Source organism: Condylura cristata, unplaced genomic scaffold (assembly GCF_000260355.1).
Source record: "Condylura cristata isolate star-nosed mole 26May11 unplaced genomic scaffold, ConCri1.0 scaffold00011, whole genome shotgun sequence".
NCBI lineage: Eukaryota > Metazoa > Chordata > Mammalia > Eulipotyphla > Talpidae > Condylura > Condylura cristata.
The window spans coordinates 23,877,439-23,890,846 of NW_004567112.1; the positions used below are offsets into that span (position 1 = coordinate 23,877,439).

A 13,408-nucleotide genomic window follows, 5' to 3' on the forward strand; every position below is an offset into this window, starting at 1 on the left:
CATTATACTAAATGGAGAGCTGAAACGGGCTTTTGTCTTGCTCCTCATCTTAGATGAATGAGTTCAGATTTTCACTTTTGAACATGTTGTTCTGGGTTTCAACACGTTGTGGGCCAACATGATGTTGGCTGTGGGTTTATGTATGGCTTTTATATGTTGGGTTGTGTTCCCTCTATTCCCATTTTATTGAGGTTTCTGCCATAAAAGAATGTCCATCCTTTTGTTGATATGGTATGTTTGATTGTTGACCCAGAAAGGAAGCTCCATAGGCTACCTGAGTCAAGCAATCAAGGGGTATCACAAATTCCAGGGCACATTCTAAAAGACAGAAGCACCATAAAATCTGGTGCTGGTGGGGGCAGGGCAGCTGGTGGGGGCAGGGCAGCAGAACAGTGAGGGTAGGGTTTGGTAGGTGTGTGAAAAGAGAGACAGAGAGACCCCTAGCGTGTGTTTAGCTAGCAACTGGCCTCAGATACAGAGGCACGAAATGAAGATGAGCTTCTAGGCGTCTTTCACAGAAAGACTGAGTGCCTGTCTGTTTCCTGTTGCTGTGCTTTGCTGGTTGAGAACTTTACATTGGTTACAGACCTGTGGGAGCTGTGAGTTCAAATACTATGGGAACCTGGGCCAGTGCCCAGCTCTGCCCCTCTCCCTCCCAAGTACCTCCATACCTTCCAGCTTGTCTGTGAAATCACTGAAGCTCACAGGTAGTTGGGTTGTCCAGGGAAGAAAGTGACTCTTCTGTTCTCTCACTATCAGGCTGCAGTGCCCGAGTGAGAACAGAGGGTGACTGTGTGGAGCTTTCTAAAGAGCTCTAAATATTTAGGCACACTCTGTGTGGTCTTCATCTTGTATTCTTGCTTCAAGCCCTGAAAATTTAGGGGTGTGTCTGCATGGTTGTTCAATGCCCAGACTTAATTAATGATAGCTCATTAGCTACCATTCCTTGATAGTGGCTGAGAGTCAGCCATTGTCGTAGACTCTGCTGGTTCAGACAGTACTTCACTTGAACCCAAAGGATGGGGACTGACTTGTCAAGATCCCCGGGGAGCCAGGACCTTTCAAAAAGCAGAGATAAGGAAGAGTTACACCTCTGCCTCTGGGCACTCACTTGGGGTGATTATGTGACTTTAGCAGCACCTCCTGCTCTGGCTTCCAAGAGACCATGACCCTTTACTTTCTTTCCCTTCAACATCCTTAGGAACCCACTAGATGAAGTATTCTTCTTTCACTTAACTGGTCATTGAGCTTTCAGAAAAGTTTCTGAACAGGCTAGAAAGGAAAAAAAAAATCTCTGTACTGTGGGCTTGTGCTTTGCCGGGCCTTCTGGAAAGCCAGCCAGGGCCATTGGCCCCTCTGCTCCGACGAGGAGCAGGGTGATGGGGCAATTGCTTCTCAAATAAGAACAGCCTCTGTGATTGCCTGTAGGAGTCTGGCTGCCCAGACAGCCGTTCTGACCATTTTCTCTGGTGCACTGCCAGGGGCCAGTCCCCAGGTGAGGGGTAGAGTCCTGGGCCTGGACCTCTTTGACTCGCGGTGGCTAGGTTGCTGCCTGCTGGGAAGACCCATGCCACACAAATCATTTCAACTGAGACAAGTCTCACAAGAAAGGAGGCTCAGGGTGAAGTAGCAGAGTTGGTACCAGAGAGGGAGGTGACTTAACCCAAGGTCACACAGCTTGTGGCCGGGCTGAGCTACAACTGACACCCTTCTTGATTCAACTCCTTCCATCACCACACCACTCAGTCAGCTCTTGGAGGTTGCCTGGGATGGAAACAGCTTCCTTCTAGGTGCTCTCCTGGGAGCACATGTTTAAGAACAGTAAGAGACTCTGTTCTTGGGCCATTTCCATCTTGCTTCTTGGTCAGCCCAAATGGGAAAACTTCCCAGAACACCCCCACACGGCCACCCCTCTAGCAGCTGTCCTCCCAACTGCTTCCACACAGGAAGCTTGAGAAATAAAAGCGGATTTATGCCAGTAGGTTGCACTGACCAGCCCAGAACCACTGGCACCGACTCCTTAGTCAGGGATCGGAGCCCTGTGCACTGTAGGGGTCCTGAAAGCCTGGGTGTGCTCATTTCTGTCAGGTCCACTCTGCTCTAGCTCAGTGCACCTGAGACAGAGCCTTGGCAAACCTGGTGGTTTAAAAAGACTGCACATTATCTCTTCCATCTAGCCCTGGCTTCCGGGGAGAAGGTGTTTTGAAAGAGTCTGGTTGGGCTGGCACCAGCACCTCGGTCCTTCAGTCTGGATGGGACACTGCAAGGCAGAGCGTGGGCGTGTCTCTCCTCACCAGCCACAGGGCATCTGCAGGACTGTCATCTTGCCACTGGGCAGGCGACTGTGGAGGGAGCCGTGTGTGCTGGGACTTGAACAGTCTCTGCTCAATGGGACGCGATCTAGAGGGAAGGCAGAGAAGAGTCCACTCGTCCCCAGTGATCATGTACTGGGGTCTGGCATCCTGCAGGACACTTCACATTTTCAGAGACACCCTGCAGGGGTTAAGGGGTGAGGATTTATGCAGAAGCTTTCTGTGGAGTGATTGAAGACCACCCCTCCAGCCAGAGAGGTAGAGAGGCTGCCTCACCAGCAGCCCCCAGGAGGGCTTGGTGGGGGTTTCTGCCCCACAGACCCAGAGAGATGGCTGAGACTGGTCCCGACTGCTTGGAGGCACCTTGCTACCTGCCACATTTTCCTCCTCTCCCCCCATAGCCAGGGAGGGAAGGAGGAAGAAGGGAAGAGACCCCCTCTCTCTGGAAGGCAGGTGAAGCTTTCCCAGAAGCTAATTAGGAGGAAGTGTAATCCTGCAGTGAATAGTGAGCATTAATTAATACGTTGAATCGGACATTCTAATTTCTGAAGTGAGACTGTTTTGTGATTTAAAATATGCTGGAAAGTCCTTGGGACTGCTGACATTCCACCCAGGGGGAGGGGACTGTGAGAGACACAAATTAAATAAGTAGGTGTTTTAATTATATTTCATGAGTTCTGTTCGTTTAATGTCACATTTACATGAGTGTCTCATTCGCTATCGAGCACAGATTATGTAATTTACCCAGCCTTCAGATCATCTTCGGTGGCACCCAAACAAGAATCCAGGGCTCTCTGGCGCCAGTGCCAGGACAGGACAGGGGTGGGGGAGGGCTTTGGGAGAGCAGGTCAGGATGTAGGCAGCAGAGGGAGGAGAGCAGGTGGATTCCGAAGGAGGTACCCCGCAGCCTGGGTCTGGGCCTAGGCCTGGGCCTCTGGCAGAGCAGAAGCCTGTGGGGAGCAGCATTGGCTTGGCAGGACGGTCTGCTCACAGCTTACTCTGTGAGATATTCCTTGGACCTGTCGGGGGAGAGGCCCTTTGTGATCCTTTCTCGTCCCACTCCAAAAGGACCTATGTCCCTGGTCCTGTACCTGCACCCACCCTGCTCCAGAGCCCCCAAAGGAGCAGCAGGAGTTTGGATGTGGCTGTTTCCCATCTCCTGGTCTGCATTTCCCCTGTCCATCTAGAACTTCACGTGTGTCTGCAAAAGTGAGGTTACATTGAATTTAGACACACTGAGGTTGGGGTGGGGGGTGGATATGTACAAAGACACCCACATTTCTTTGTGGTCACTTTTCCTCTTAAGTACCACTGGCACTGGTCTGGAGCCCTTTTGTTTTTTACCTGGGTTATCGCTCTCAACTTCTGACCTGTTCCCATTTCTATTTTAGCCCTTTGCCTTTTACAGTCCACTGACTACAAAAGCTCCTGAGTAATAGTTTAAAAATAGAAACAAGATGTCTGCCATCTGTTTGAAATCCTATATGCTCAGAATGAAATGCAGGTTTTTAAGTAGGGCCTGAAAGGGTCTCAATGACCTGGCCTCTGTCTTCTCCAACGTCCTTTCCCACCACTCTTGTCACTCGCCTGTTGTACACTTGCCCTGCAGGTAGCTGGGCTTCATGGAACTCTTCCTGCTATTACTTTTTCTCAGGAATACTTTGCTTGGCCCACTGTGGTTTATCTTCCAAGCCTCTACAGACATGTCATCTTCTTAAAAAGGTGTAGACCTCCCATTCTTTCTCACAGAATTTTCTTCAGAACACTTGTCATTCTTTTCGTCATTTTGTTTAAGGGTTCTCTCTTCCTCCATCCTGGAAGTTCCATTAGCATGAGGGTGGAATCTGGCTCAGCAACATATCCCAAGAGCCTACCACAGTGCCTGGTTTACAGTGGCGCTAAGAGCAATGTATTGCCTGCAGGAGTGACATATAAGACCCAATATCTTAATGTGTTTCCTCCAGCGGCCAGGAGCTGCCTGAGCATGATCTCTTGTTTTTTTAACCCTGAGATTTAAACAATCAGTGACCCTGAGAACACTCACCCTTAATGTGAAAGACCTATGTTGGAGGCCTAAATATATCTCTAGTGATTCTGAGTGTAGCATTTACATCATTAAAACCGGGCTAAGAATGCCTACCTCACAGGCCTGTCTGATGATTAAACAGATGCTACAGGGAAGACATGTGTAATGTGCTTGAGTCTGTGCTGGGTCCTGCATGTATTAGCATCTTAAGGGAGTTTTGCAAGCTATTGTGAGGATGGAATAGCTCTGGGTCAACAAGATGTATATGACATCATTTAGCTCACAGCAAATCAAAGACTACTGATCAGCAGTGAGTTGCAAAACTATGATGACCTCAAGATGGAAAAACACCCAGTTGCCCTTTGCTTTCTCCAGCATTGCTCCCTGTGCTTTTATGGCCTTTCATTTTTCCACAGACCAATGGAGTGTTAACTTTGCCAACCAGGAAACTGAGGCTCAGGCAGTTGAGCAAGTTGCACAACAGAAGGACCCTACATTGGATCCTGGATATATGGGGCGTCATGTGGCTATTATGAGACATAATTGTTAATGTCTGTTCTTGGTCCTTAAGTGACATGAGTAACAAAAGCAGTCCTCAAATAATTGGATTTCTTTCAGAGTTGCGTGGAAGGACACTATTCAGAATATAGTTGATGAATGCCCATCGTGGCTTCTCAAATTTGTATATGGAAGCCAGAACCACTGTTTCAGAATGTGACTGTCTTTGAGACAGGGCCTTTAGAGAAGTAATCAAAAATAAGTCAGGTCATAAGGGTAGTGTGCTAATCCAAAATGAGTGATGTCATGTATAAGAGGACCACCAGATCAGTGTCCACATTTTGCCTGCTGGCTTCCAGTTACTAGGCTTGCATGGGGGTGGGGGAGGGAGGCACAATTATTGGAGGACAGACTGTCGGAGACTTTGTCCCTGATCACGGATTATTGGGGGGCAGAACAGGCAGGGTCTCAAGGTGGGAATGGCGTCGGTGAGCGGAGATTCCTAAAAAAGGGGGGGGAAAGGGAAAAAAGGGGAGCAGGCGCGAGGAAGACACGGGAATGGGAGTTTGGTGCAAGTCTTCCTGCTCTGCCTTTAGCAGAGGTTTATCTTATACACTTTAGGCAGGCAGAGGGATGACATTAGCATATGAAATGGGCTGAGATCACAATCACCTTTTTGCTAATAGTCTGGGGTCGTTTTGACCTTCAGTTGAGATTATAACATTTTTAAAATCAATCTATCAAGGTTAAAATAGGTACATAGATTCACAAAGTTTAAGACTAATATTACTATATTTACTACAGTGAAGATTAACCAAATTAAAGTCCCTGAAACATTATCTTTTACTTAAGGGCTTTCATTCTCATAGAGACATCCTAGGGGGTAAAGTAAAGTGAGGGCAGGAAGAGGAAATTTCTTGTAAATCAAATGAAGGTAAGGTTCTTTGAAAAACTTGTTAAAAAGTTTGAGTTTTTTTGAAGTCTAGATGGTAGAAAACCTGATTAGCTCTGCATAGGGGACTTGGGTGAATTTCCAAATCTAAAGACTAGATAGTAGAAAGCTTGAGTGGTTATTTAGAAACTGAATAGAAGGCTACGTGAGATAGAGGGATAAGATTTGGGTTTATCTCAGTCTGGCAGTGAGAGAGACTTTGCAGTAACAGCCATTTGTTTTTATTAATGACTGTTGACTTCAAGAGGAAATTTCTCACCCTGGTGCAGTACTTGCTTGTCAGGGCCAGGTAGCGCCTTCTGAGGCTGAGGCAATCCAATTGTAAGCTGAAGGTTGCTCAGAATATTTTGATATTAGGATTATACAAAAAAGGGAGATCATAACATAAGTTAGCAGTGCAAAGTCTGATTTTTCAGAGCTTTTCCCGATCTACCTGGAATCTGTCAGAGGATAGACGTTGCATAGCTTGTGTCAACAGACATCAGTTACCAGTTGTGATAACAGTGCTACTGTGGAAGAGGAAGTCTGCCTAAGTCTTTTGGGTTGATGGGTTCTGACCTGGGCTTATAGGAAGAACAGAACTTGGGTTGTTGGAAGCTGGTGGTGATAATTTGTTGCCTAATTTCTCCTTTCTGTGAATGATTCTTCATTAGCTTATGACAATGGCAATCCTGGCACCCCAGAATCCACAGCAGTGGGTGTCAAGCAGGGTCTAAGTGGCTTTCTGTAAGATACTCCCTACAAATTCCTCTGCCATCTAAAAAGCACAGGCTGGAGCCCCAGTTACTTAGGCCTCACTGGAAGGCAATACTCCTCCCTAATGATCCAGCGAACAGATCACAGCCGAGCAGGGGTGGCCAAACACTTCTTAGAATGGGGTAAACGGACTCTTTTTCTCAAGTGGACTTGTGGCAGGGACTGAGCAGACTTTTCCCCTGGGAACATGGGTTGACTGTGTTCTCCCACCTTCCCTGAGGACTGTTAGGTGCAGCCATGTGAATTCTGACCAGTGTCATGATAAAGTACGTGCATTACATTTATGAGCACTTCTCTCGTGCAGTCCTTCCTGTTATTTCCCATTCTGCAGCACCACTGAAGAGGGTGAGCACTGAAGGTCTGGGTATCCTCCCTGGCATCACAATACTAAGAAACACAGCATCAAATAAGTGGCTTTCTGTAAGATACTCCCTACAAATTCCTCTGCCATCTAAAAAGCACAGGCTGGAGCCCCAGTTACTTAGGCCAAACTGGAAGGCAATACTCCTCCCTAATGATCCAGTGAACAGATCACAGCCGAGCAGATAAGAATCTCTACAGTCTTCCACTTGAATGTCTTAGGCCTAACTAGAATTCCTGAGGCAAAAGTGCAGGAAGGCATTAATATAACAAAACTGAGGTTAACTGGGTGAAGAAAGCAGTCTTTTAATTTACTCAGACTCTTCTTTGACCCCCAATTAATTTCAAAAGGTTATCTGAACTTGGTTAGCAATAAATTGTTCTCAAGTGTACCTGTTGAGGTACATCTTAAATATTACTTTGAGGTACATCTGCCATTGTAAAATCAAACAGCTCAAGAATCTTTGGAAAATGTTTGACTCTCAAATACTCAACAGATTTCACTAAGATTTGGTAAAGTACTTCATGGACTTTTTTTTTTTTTTAAGATGAAGTACACTGCTGAGGGGAGCAGCGGGCGGGTCAGGAGAGGTCTGCTGCGCCTTGTGGGTCACCTAAGGGCAGGGATTGAACTCATGCTGAAGTGGCTTTAGCTTCTTAATGCTTTGCTTTAACCCACTGCACCACCAGGGAGGGCCACTTCATGGACTTTTAAAAGAAGGTTGCAATCCACAATTACCAATTATCAGTGTTTAAGGATGACAGAAACAGTAAGTTATGCAATCAAAATTTTAATAACAAAGATACTATTTTTAACATGGTCAAATATACTTGGCTAAGTCCAGATTTTAAAAAACAAAAGTATCTAGCCCAACAGTACAACCATACAGCTTTGTACAGAACATTCCATAGATTGACAGAAAATACATTTGAGCACAAAAATAAAAAATATTTAAAGAGAATCTCTAAGCAGCATTTTATTTCTGCAAAACAGACATATATCTTGTACTGATTAAATATCTACAAGTGCTTTTCCTTTACAAAAATACATATATTCTTAATAGACTAAGTCATTAACAATGACCTGGTAATTCTTTCACTTCAATTTGAATGATTTATAAGCTAAATCTTACAACCACAAAAAGGTTTTTATTCGTATTAAGATGTTACCACTTTTGACAAAAAAAAGCTTAAAATAGTTTATATTTCAAAGGAAAACTAGCAACATAGCTGTACACTAGATTCTATGATGGTGCTGCCTGGCATGAGGGCTGCTCTCTGGAAGTGGCGCTTGCGGCTGTGGTGCCGGATGCAGGCGCGCAGCACGGCCAGCGCTCCCACAGCTCGCGTCATGGACCACAGCTCATAAGGACACTTGGGCCCCCATCCCATTCTCAAATATACAGTGAAAGAAATCCAACCCCAAACAAAACTAAGCTGAACTCATGACATTTTTATTGTGTAGATCTCCTGCTCCAGTGGGCTGATGTGATGTCTGTGGATAAATAATCTGTTTACTATCTCTATATTGCCCAGAAATATTTAATCTCCGTTGTACTAGATTAGTTTCTTACTCCATGCAGCTCTGAAAGATGGAAGAAAATGCAACCCAATATTTAACATACATCTGTTTTCACTTGATTGAAGATTTAAACATAGTTAAAGGTATTTCTTTGAGTCCTAAAAAAAGAGGGGACATAACAAGTATATGGATATATTTTAATGAGTATTTAAAATAGGTAAAGTACTCCTAAGTTTAACTTTATAACTTTGAGAAGGGAGAGTGCTCATGTGTTAAAATTCTATTTGGAAATGTAGGGACAGCAAGCAGACACACTATTTCTGAAGTCTTTTAAATCACTGGGGAAAATGCCCCCATATTAAAAAAAAACTATAAAAATCCTGTAATATATTGGAACTTTGAGTCTGTTTTTCCATCAAAATACTACTGAATTAGGTACACAAGTAAATCCAGAAAGAATTAATTACTTTGTGCTTTGAAAGATTTTAAGTCTCTACTATAATTTACATGTTTTGATTCTTGTCGTAAGCCAGAACTAAGATATGCTGTGGTCTGTACTGTGGGGATGTGCATCTGTAACAGCCTTTCACATTACTGCATTTACAATCCAGTAAATTAATGTTATGGCAGCCTCACTCATTTTGGCAAATGCTACAACCAATGCAACTTTGTATGCTAAACCAGAATATGTAGCAGAGTGTGCACCATTTTAGTGCTATTGAGGAGCTTTACCTGATGGTCTAGTTGACTTCATTGCCTGAACAGTGGCCCACAGCATGAGCTCCCAAGGAGAATGCAATGCTAATTGAGAGGGTTTAATGCTCAGTGTATGTGCTGTTGGTTTGCAGCCATTTTGCCGGGTTTGGCTGTATGGCTAACTTCTAATAAAGTAACTGCTGAGAAGACAGGAGTTACCTTTGGGGGGGGGGGGGAAGGCTCTAGAAAATTTTGCTTTGAAATACAGAAATAGCACTTATTTCTGTAAGTCCAATAGATTTTCTGTGCAAGTAAGAACATCAGCAATTTTATCAAAGTCTGTCTTCAAAACAACTTCTCATAATACTAAGAACCCAGAACTAAATGTAATTTTAGATTTTAGTGCCTCCACGGAATATTTTTCATATTAAAATTTAAAATCTCAATTTTACTTTCAAAGTATGTATTGCTCCCATTTTCATCCAGTCTGTTGTTTTACTTTTTTCACCTTTGAAGATTTCCTAAGATCTGTCAGAGGGTGCTTAAAGACAATGGAAGTCTTTAAAAGGAACTATACTTTGAGTATAGCAAGAAAAACCTACACTAATCTCACTATGAAAATTTAGTTGAAAGCCTTTCTTTGGTGATATCTTAGCAATTAATCAGTGTTATTGCTAAACTATAAAATTAATCTGAAAGTTTCCAGCCTCCAAACTATTAAAACTGTCTCTCCAACATGATTATTAAAGATAAAATGTCTTTGGTGATATCTACTTTCTTAGCAATCACTTTAATTGGCTAGTGAGTATTTAAATACGCTGTTATTTGTAAGAGATAGAAACAGAGAAGTCAAAATTCACGCAGTAAATCTAAAACAGAAATGCACTTTAGCAATGAGGCACTTTCTCTTAAATATTTCAATAAAGCTAGAAAGTTCACAAGATTTAACTCACTTTTTCTTAAACATTCAGATTACATTTGAATGTATAATATAGTTTAGAAAATGCATTACTTTAATAAAGGGTGGCATATTAGTATAGGACAAATTTTCAATGAATAAAGAAGCTTTTCTAAAGGGAAAGAACATTACCCCATGGTAACTGCACTGCAGACTGCAAGATCCAATACTACCTCATTTACAAGTATTTTAGTTCAATTTTCACACTTCTTACACATATTTTGTTAGTCTAGAGAAAAGTCCATATTATGATTTTCCTATTAGCCTATGATGATTGATTACTTCTATTAAAGTGATGGCTGTAACAGGCCTTCTTTATAGCCATGGTTTCTTGACCTCTTTACATCTATGATATCTAAAACAGAGAAAACATTATGGAAGTAAAGTTCCTTCAGTTTATTGCTTTAAGAAACAACAGATTAAAGAGAATTTAATTTGGTTTTATTCTTTGACTCTGCAGATTCAGATGACTATCGATTTATATAGTTTGTTTTATTAGCACCCAAAATTTATAAAGCTAGCCACAACAGTTTACTGAATTTCTTCTGTACCTAGTTTCTTGCTAAATCCACAGCCTGTCTCAGACAACAACCATGGATTTAGTGTGTTACTGGACATGGATGTAGTCCCATACTTAGAAAGTTATGTTGAAGATACCCAAGGAGGTCAGCTTGAGAGGTCTATGGTTCCAACAATAATACCTGCCTTACTTGGAGCCATCACAAAATGTGTGCCTTTCACAAATGAGTCGATGCCCTTCTTTAAGGTTTTCACATATTTTGGCACATACTCCATTATTTTTCAACAAAAACATTACTGTGTTAACATTAAAAAAGGAATTTTATATATAACTATTTTTACTTCTATAACTGCTTTCTATGAACTTCCTTGGAAGGTAGTGAAATTACATATGATGAAGGTAACATGAATTTTGCAGAGATGTTAAACAAAACTGGAAGGCAATAAGTTTTGGTTGGGAGCCCAAACAGGTCTCAATTGTGGTTTTTAAAATGCATTCTCACTTCATTTTGCGTTAAATTAACTATACTAAAAGTAACTTCCACTTATGAAAATCATTGACTTAGATGTAATAAATTTAAATGTGAGAAAAATTTTCAGGGCACTAGATTTCACAGTAGAGCGAAACTTTTGTAGCTAGATAATTAGTATTTGGTTGAGTACAAAGGTCTGTTCCAACCATTTAGAGAGTTAAAAAGTCTGCTTTTAAAATTCTGCAAGTGAGCCTTTCTAAGAATAAACACGTTAACAAAATAAAATTAATAAATTATTGCCATAAACTTTTTGACAAAATCAGAACAAAAAAATTTTAACAGACTTCTGACTTGAAATAAAAATATATAGGAAAGATAATAATGAAGTTTCAGCCTTTTATACTGTGAAATGCATCAATATTTGTATTTTGTATGCGCTTTTAAAGTATATTTCTAAGCATCTTGATGCTTCAGGAGGCATGACTTTACGATGCATTTTACTAGAAAATGTAATACATCTACCTTATTGAGTACAAAAACATGAGTTTGTGCTCATGTCTGATTTTTAAAATAAGTATTTTCCCTAACTTGTGAGGCTTTTTCTTAAGTCTGAGACATTAACTTGTTTTGAAGCAATTAGTAAAACTTCCAAAGAAGTTTTTTGAAACCAATTGTAAAATGTAAAAAGTTTAAAATGAAGTTCTTCATTTAACATAACATGGTTTTCTTGGACTTGCAACCTAATCTCAAAATGAATGGAAGACTTAACAGAAGTTACAATCAATGATATTAACCACAGCTCTGATTGTTAACTAAACTTGTGGATAAATCAGTGATTCCACTGCATCCTGATTATGATAGCAGCTAAAATATCCTTAAACCCATTACCTTGGTTAGCATATTTATGTGCTACAATGTATTTATTCTATTTTATGCATATGGTTTGGAAATGTAATAAGTTAACAGTTTTTAATCTACAGTTGCTTTGAGACTTTTGAAATCCATAAAATAGCTAGTGCTATCTGTTCTAAAAATCCTAATATTTAAAATCATCAAAATCCTCTGCATGCCACAATGACACACACCTAAGGCCAACTTAAAAAGAGAATGTACTCAAATGAGAGCAACCATATAAAGATGCACGTAAAATGGACTATACAATGATGTTTCATGAAGCAGCACCTGCTTGTCATAAGGCATTATGAAAAATTAACCTTACACATACATTTGTTTTGTTAAAAGTAAATATGATCAGCTGCCAATGTTTCAAATGCTTGTGAATCTAACTTCAGTTCTCTAAGAAGTCACATACATTTTCAATCGAGAGGGCTAGTATGCCTTTCTTCTGCAATTGGTAAACTACACAGACAGATGACTGAAAATGTTTAAAATGTGCATTAATGTTAAAGAATAATGAGTTTTTCCCAAAAGGACTTGCACACTTGAGTAAACTACTTTTGTACACAAAAAACTTACCAAGAACAGGACAGTGGCTCAAAAACCAGTTGTCTAAATATATTTTCCATACAAAATAATTTCAAGGTATAATTATTAGTTTCTTGTACAGTACTCTATTTAAACAAGAATTAATAAAATAGCACATGAAAACTACAACACCACAGAGACTGAGCCATATTACTAGTGTAGTCAAACATTAGAACAATCTTAGAACAAGCAAGCAAAATATTCAGATGGCTGGATCATGGCTGCATACCTAACTGATTGTAACCATGATTGATTGTACACTGTGAGACAGCACAAATACCTTATGCAGACGGTTCAGTAGCAGAATGGCACTTGGTTTGCTCTTAATAAAAATAACATAAATGCAACTGACAATTCAGACAGACAGTGGCCTTATTTGCATGCTGAAAATCTGGTTGTGTCCCTCTAGTCCACACACCGTTCACTGTGCAATCTGTCGATGAGTAAACAAATAGTGCAGGATTCATCTCGGTGGGATCTAGGCCCTTTGGTCTAACCGAAATCAATTCTTGGTCGATACTGCAATACCATGGGGTAGGACTAAAAATAAAAAATAAGAATAAGACTGTTTTTATTATAAAGATTTTTTTTATGTACAAAAGATTTTAAGAATGCAGCATTATGATTTATAGTATTTCATGGTATTAGTGATTATGGCAGTTAAGGTTATATCACCACTAAACTCTGTTTTAAAATAGCCCTTTTCTATTATCAGTCAAGTTTTCCACAGTAGGCAACAAAGGTCAAATTTAGCCCCACAAATGCTATGTGACTTGTATTAATGTAACACAGGGAGAGGCAGGGCCTGGGGAAGACTGGAATCTAAAGAACCTGCTTAAAGCCAATCACTA

The 13,408-nt window shown here is 41.1% G+C and overlaps 1 protein-coding gene across 3 annotated transcripts in view; it reads right to left on the reverse strand.

Annotated features, from left to right (window-relative positions):
* Window positions 1-9,178: 9,178 nt before the first annotated feature.
* PCGF5 (polycomb group ring finger 5) overlaps window positions 9,179-13,408 on the reverse strand; it is a 53,293-nt gene continuing 49,063 nt past the window's right edge. For all 3 annotated transcript variants that reach the window (XM_012723946.1, XM_004680633.2, XM_012723945.1), the window contains one exon: window positions 9,179-13,097. In XM_012723946.1, coding sequence (XP_012579400.1) covers window positions 13,050-13,097 — 48 coding nt within the window. In that variant the 3' untranslated portion in view covers window positions 9,179-13,049. The remainder of the gene's footprint in view (window positions 13,098-13,408) is intronic.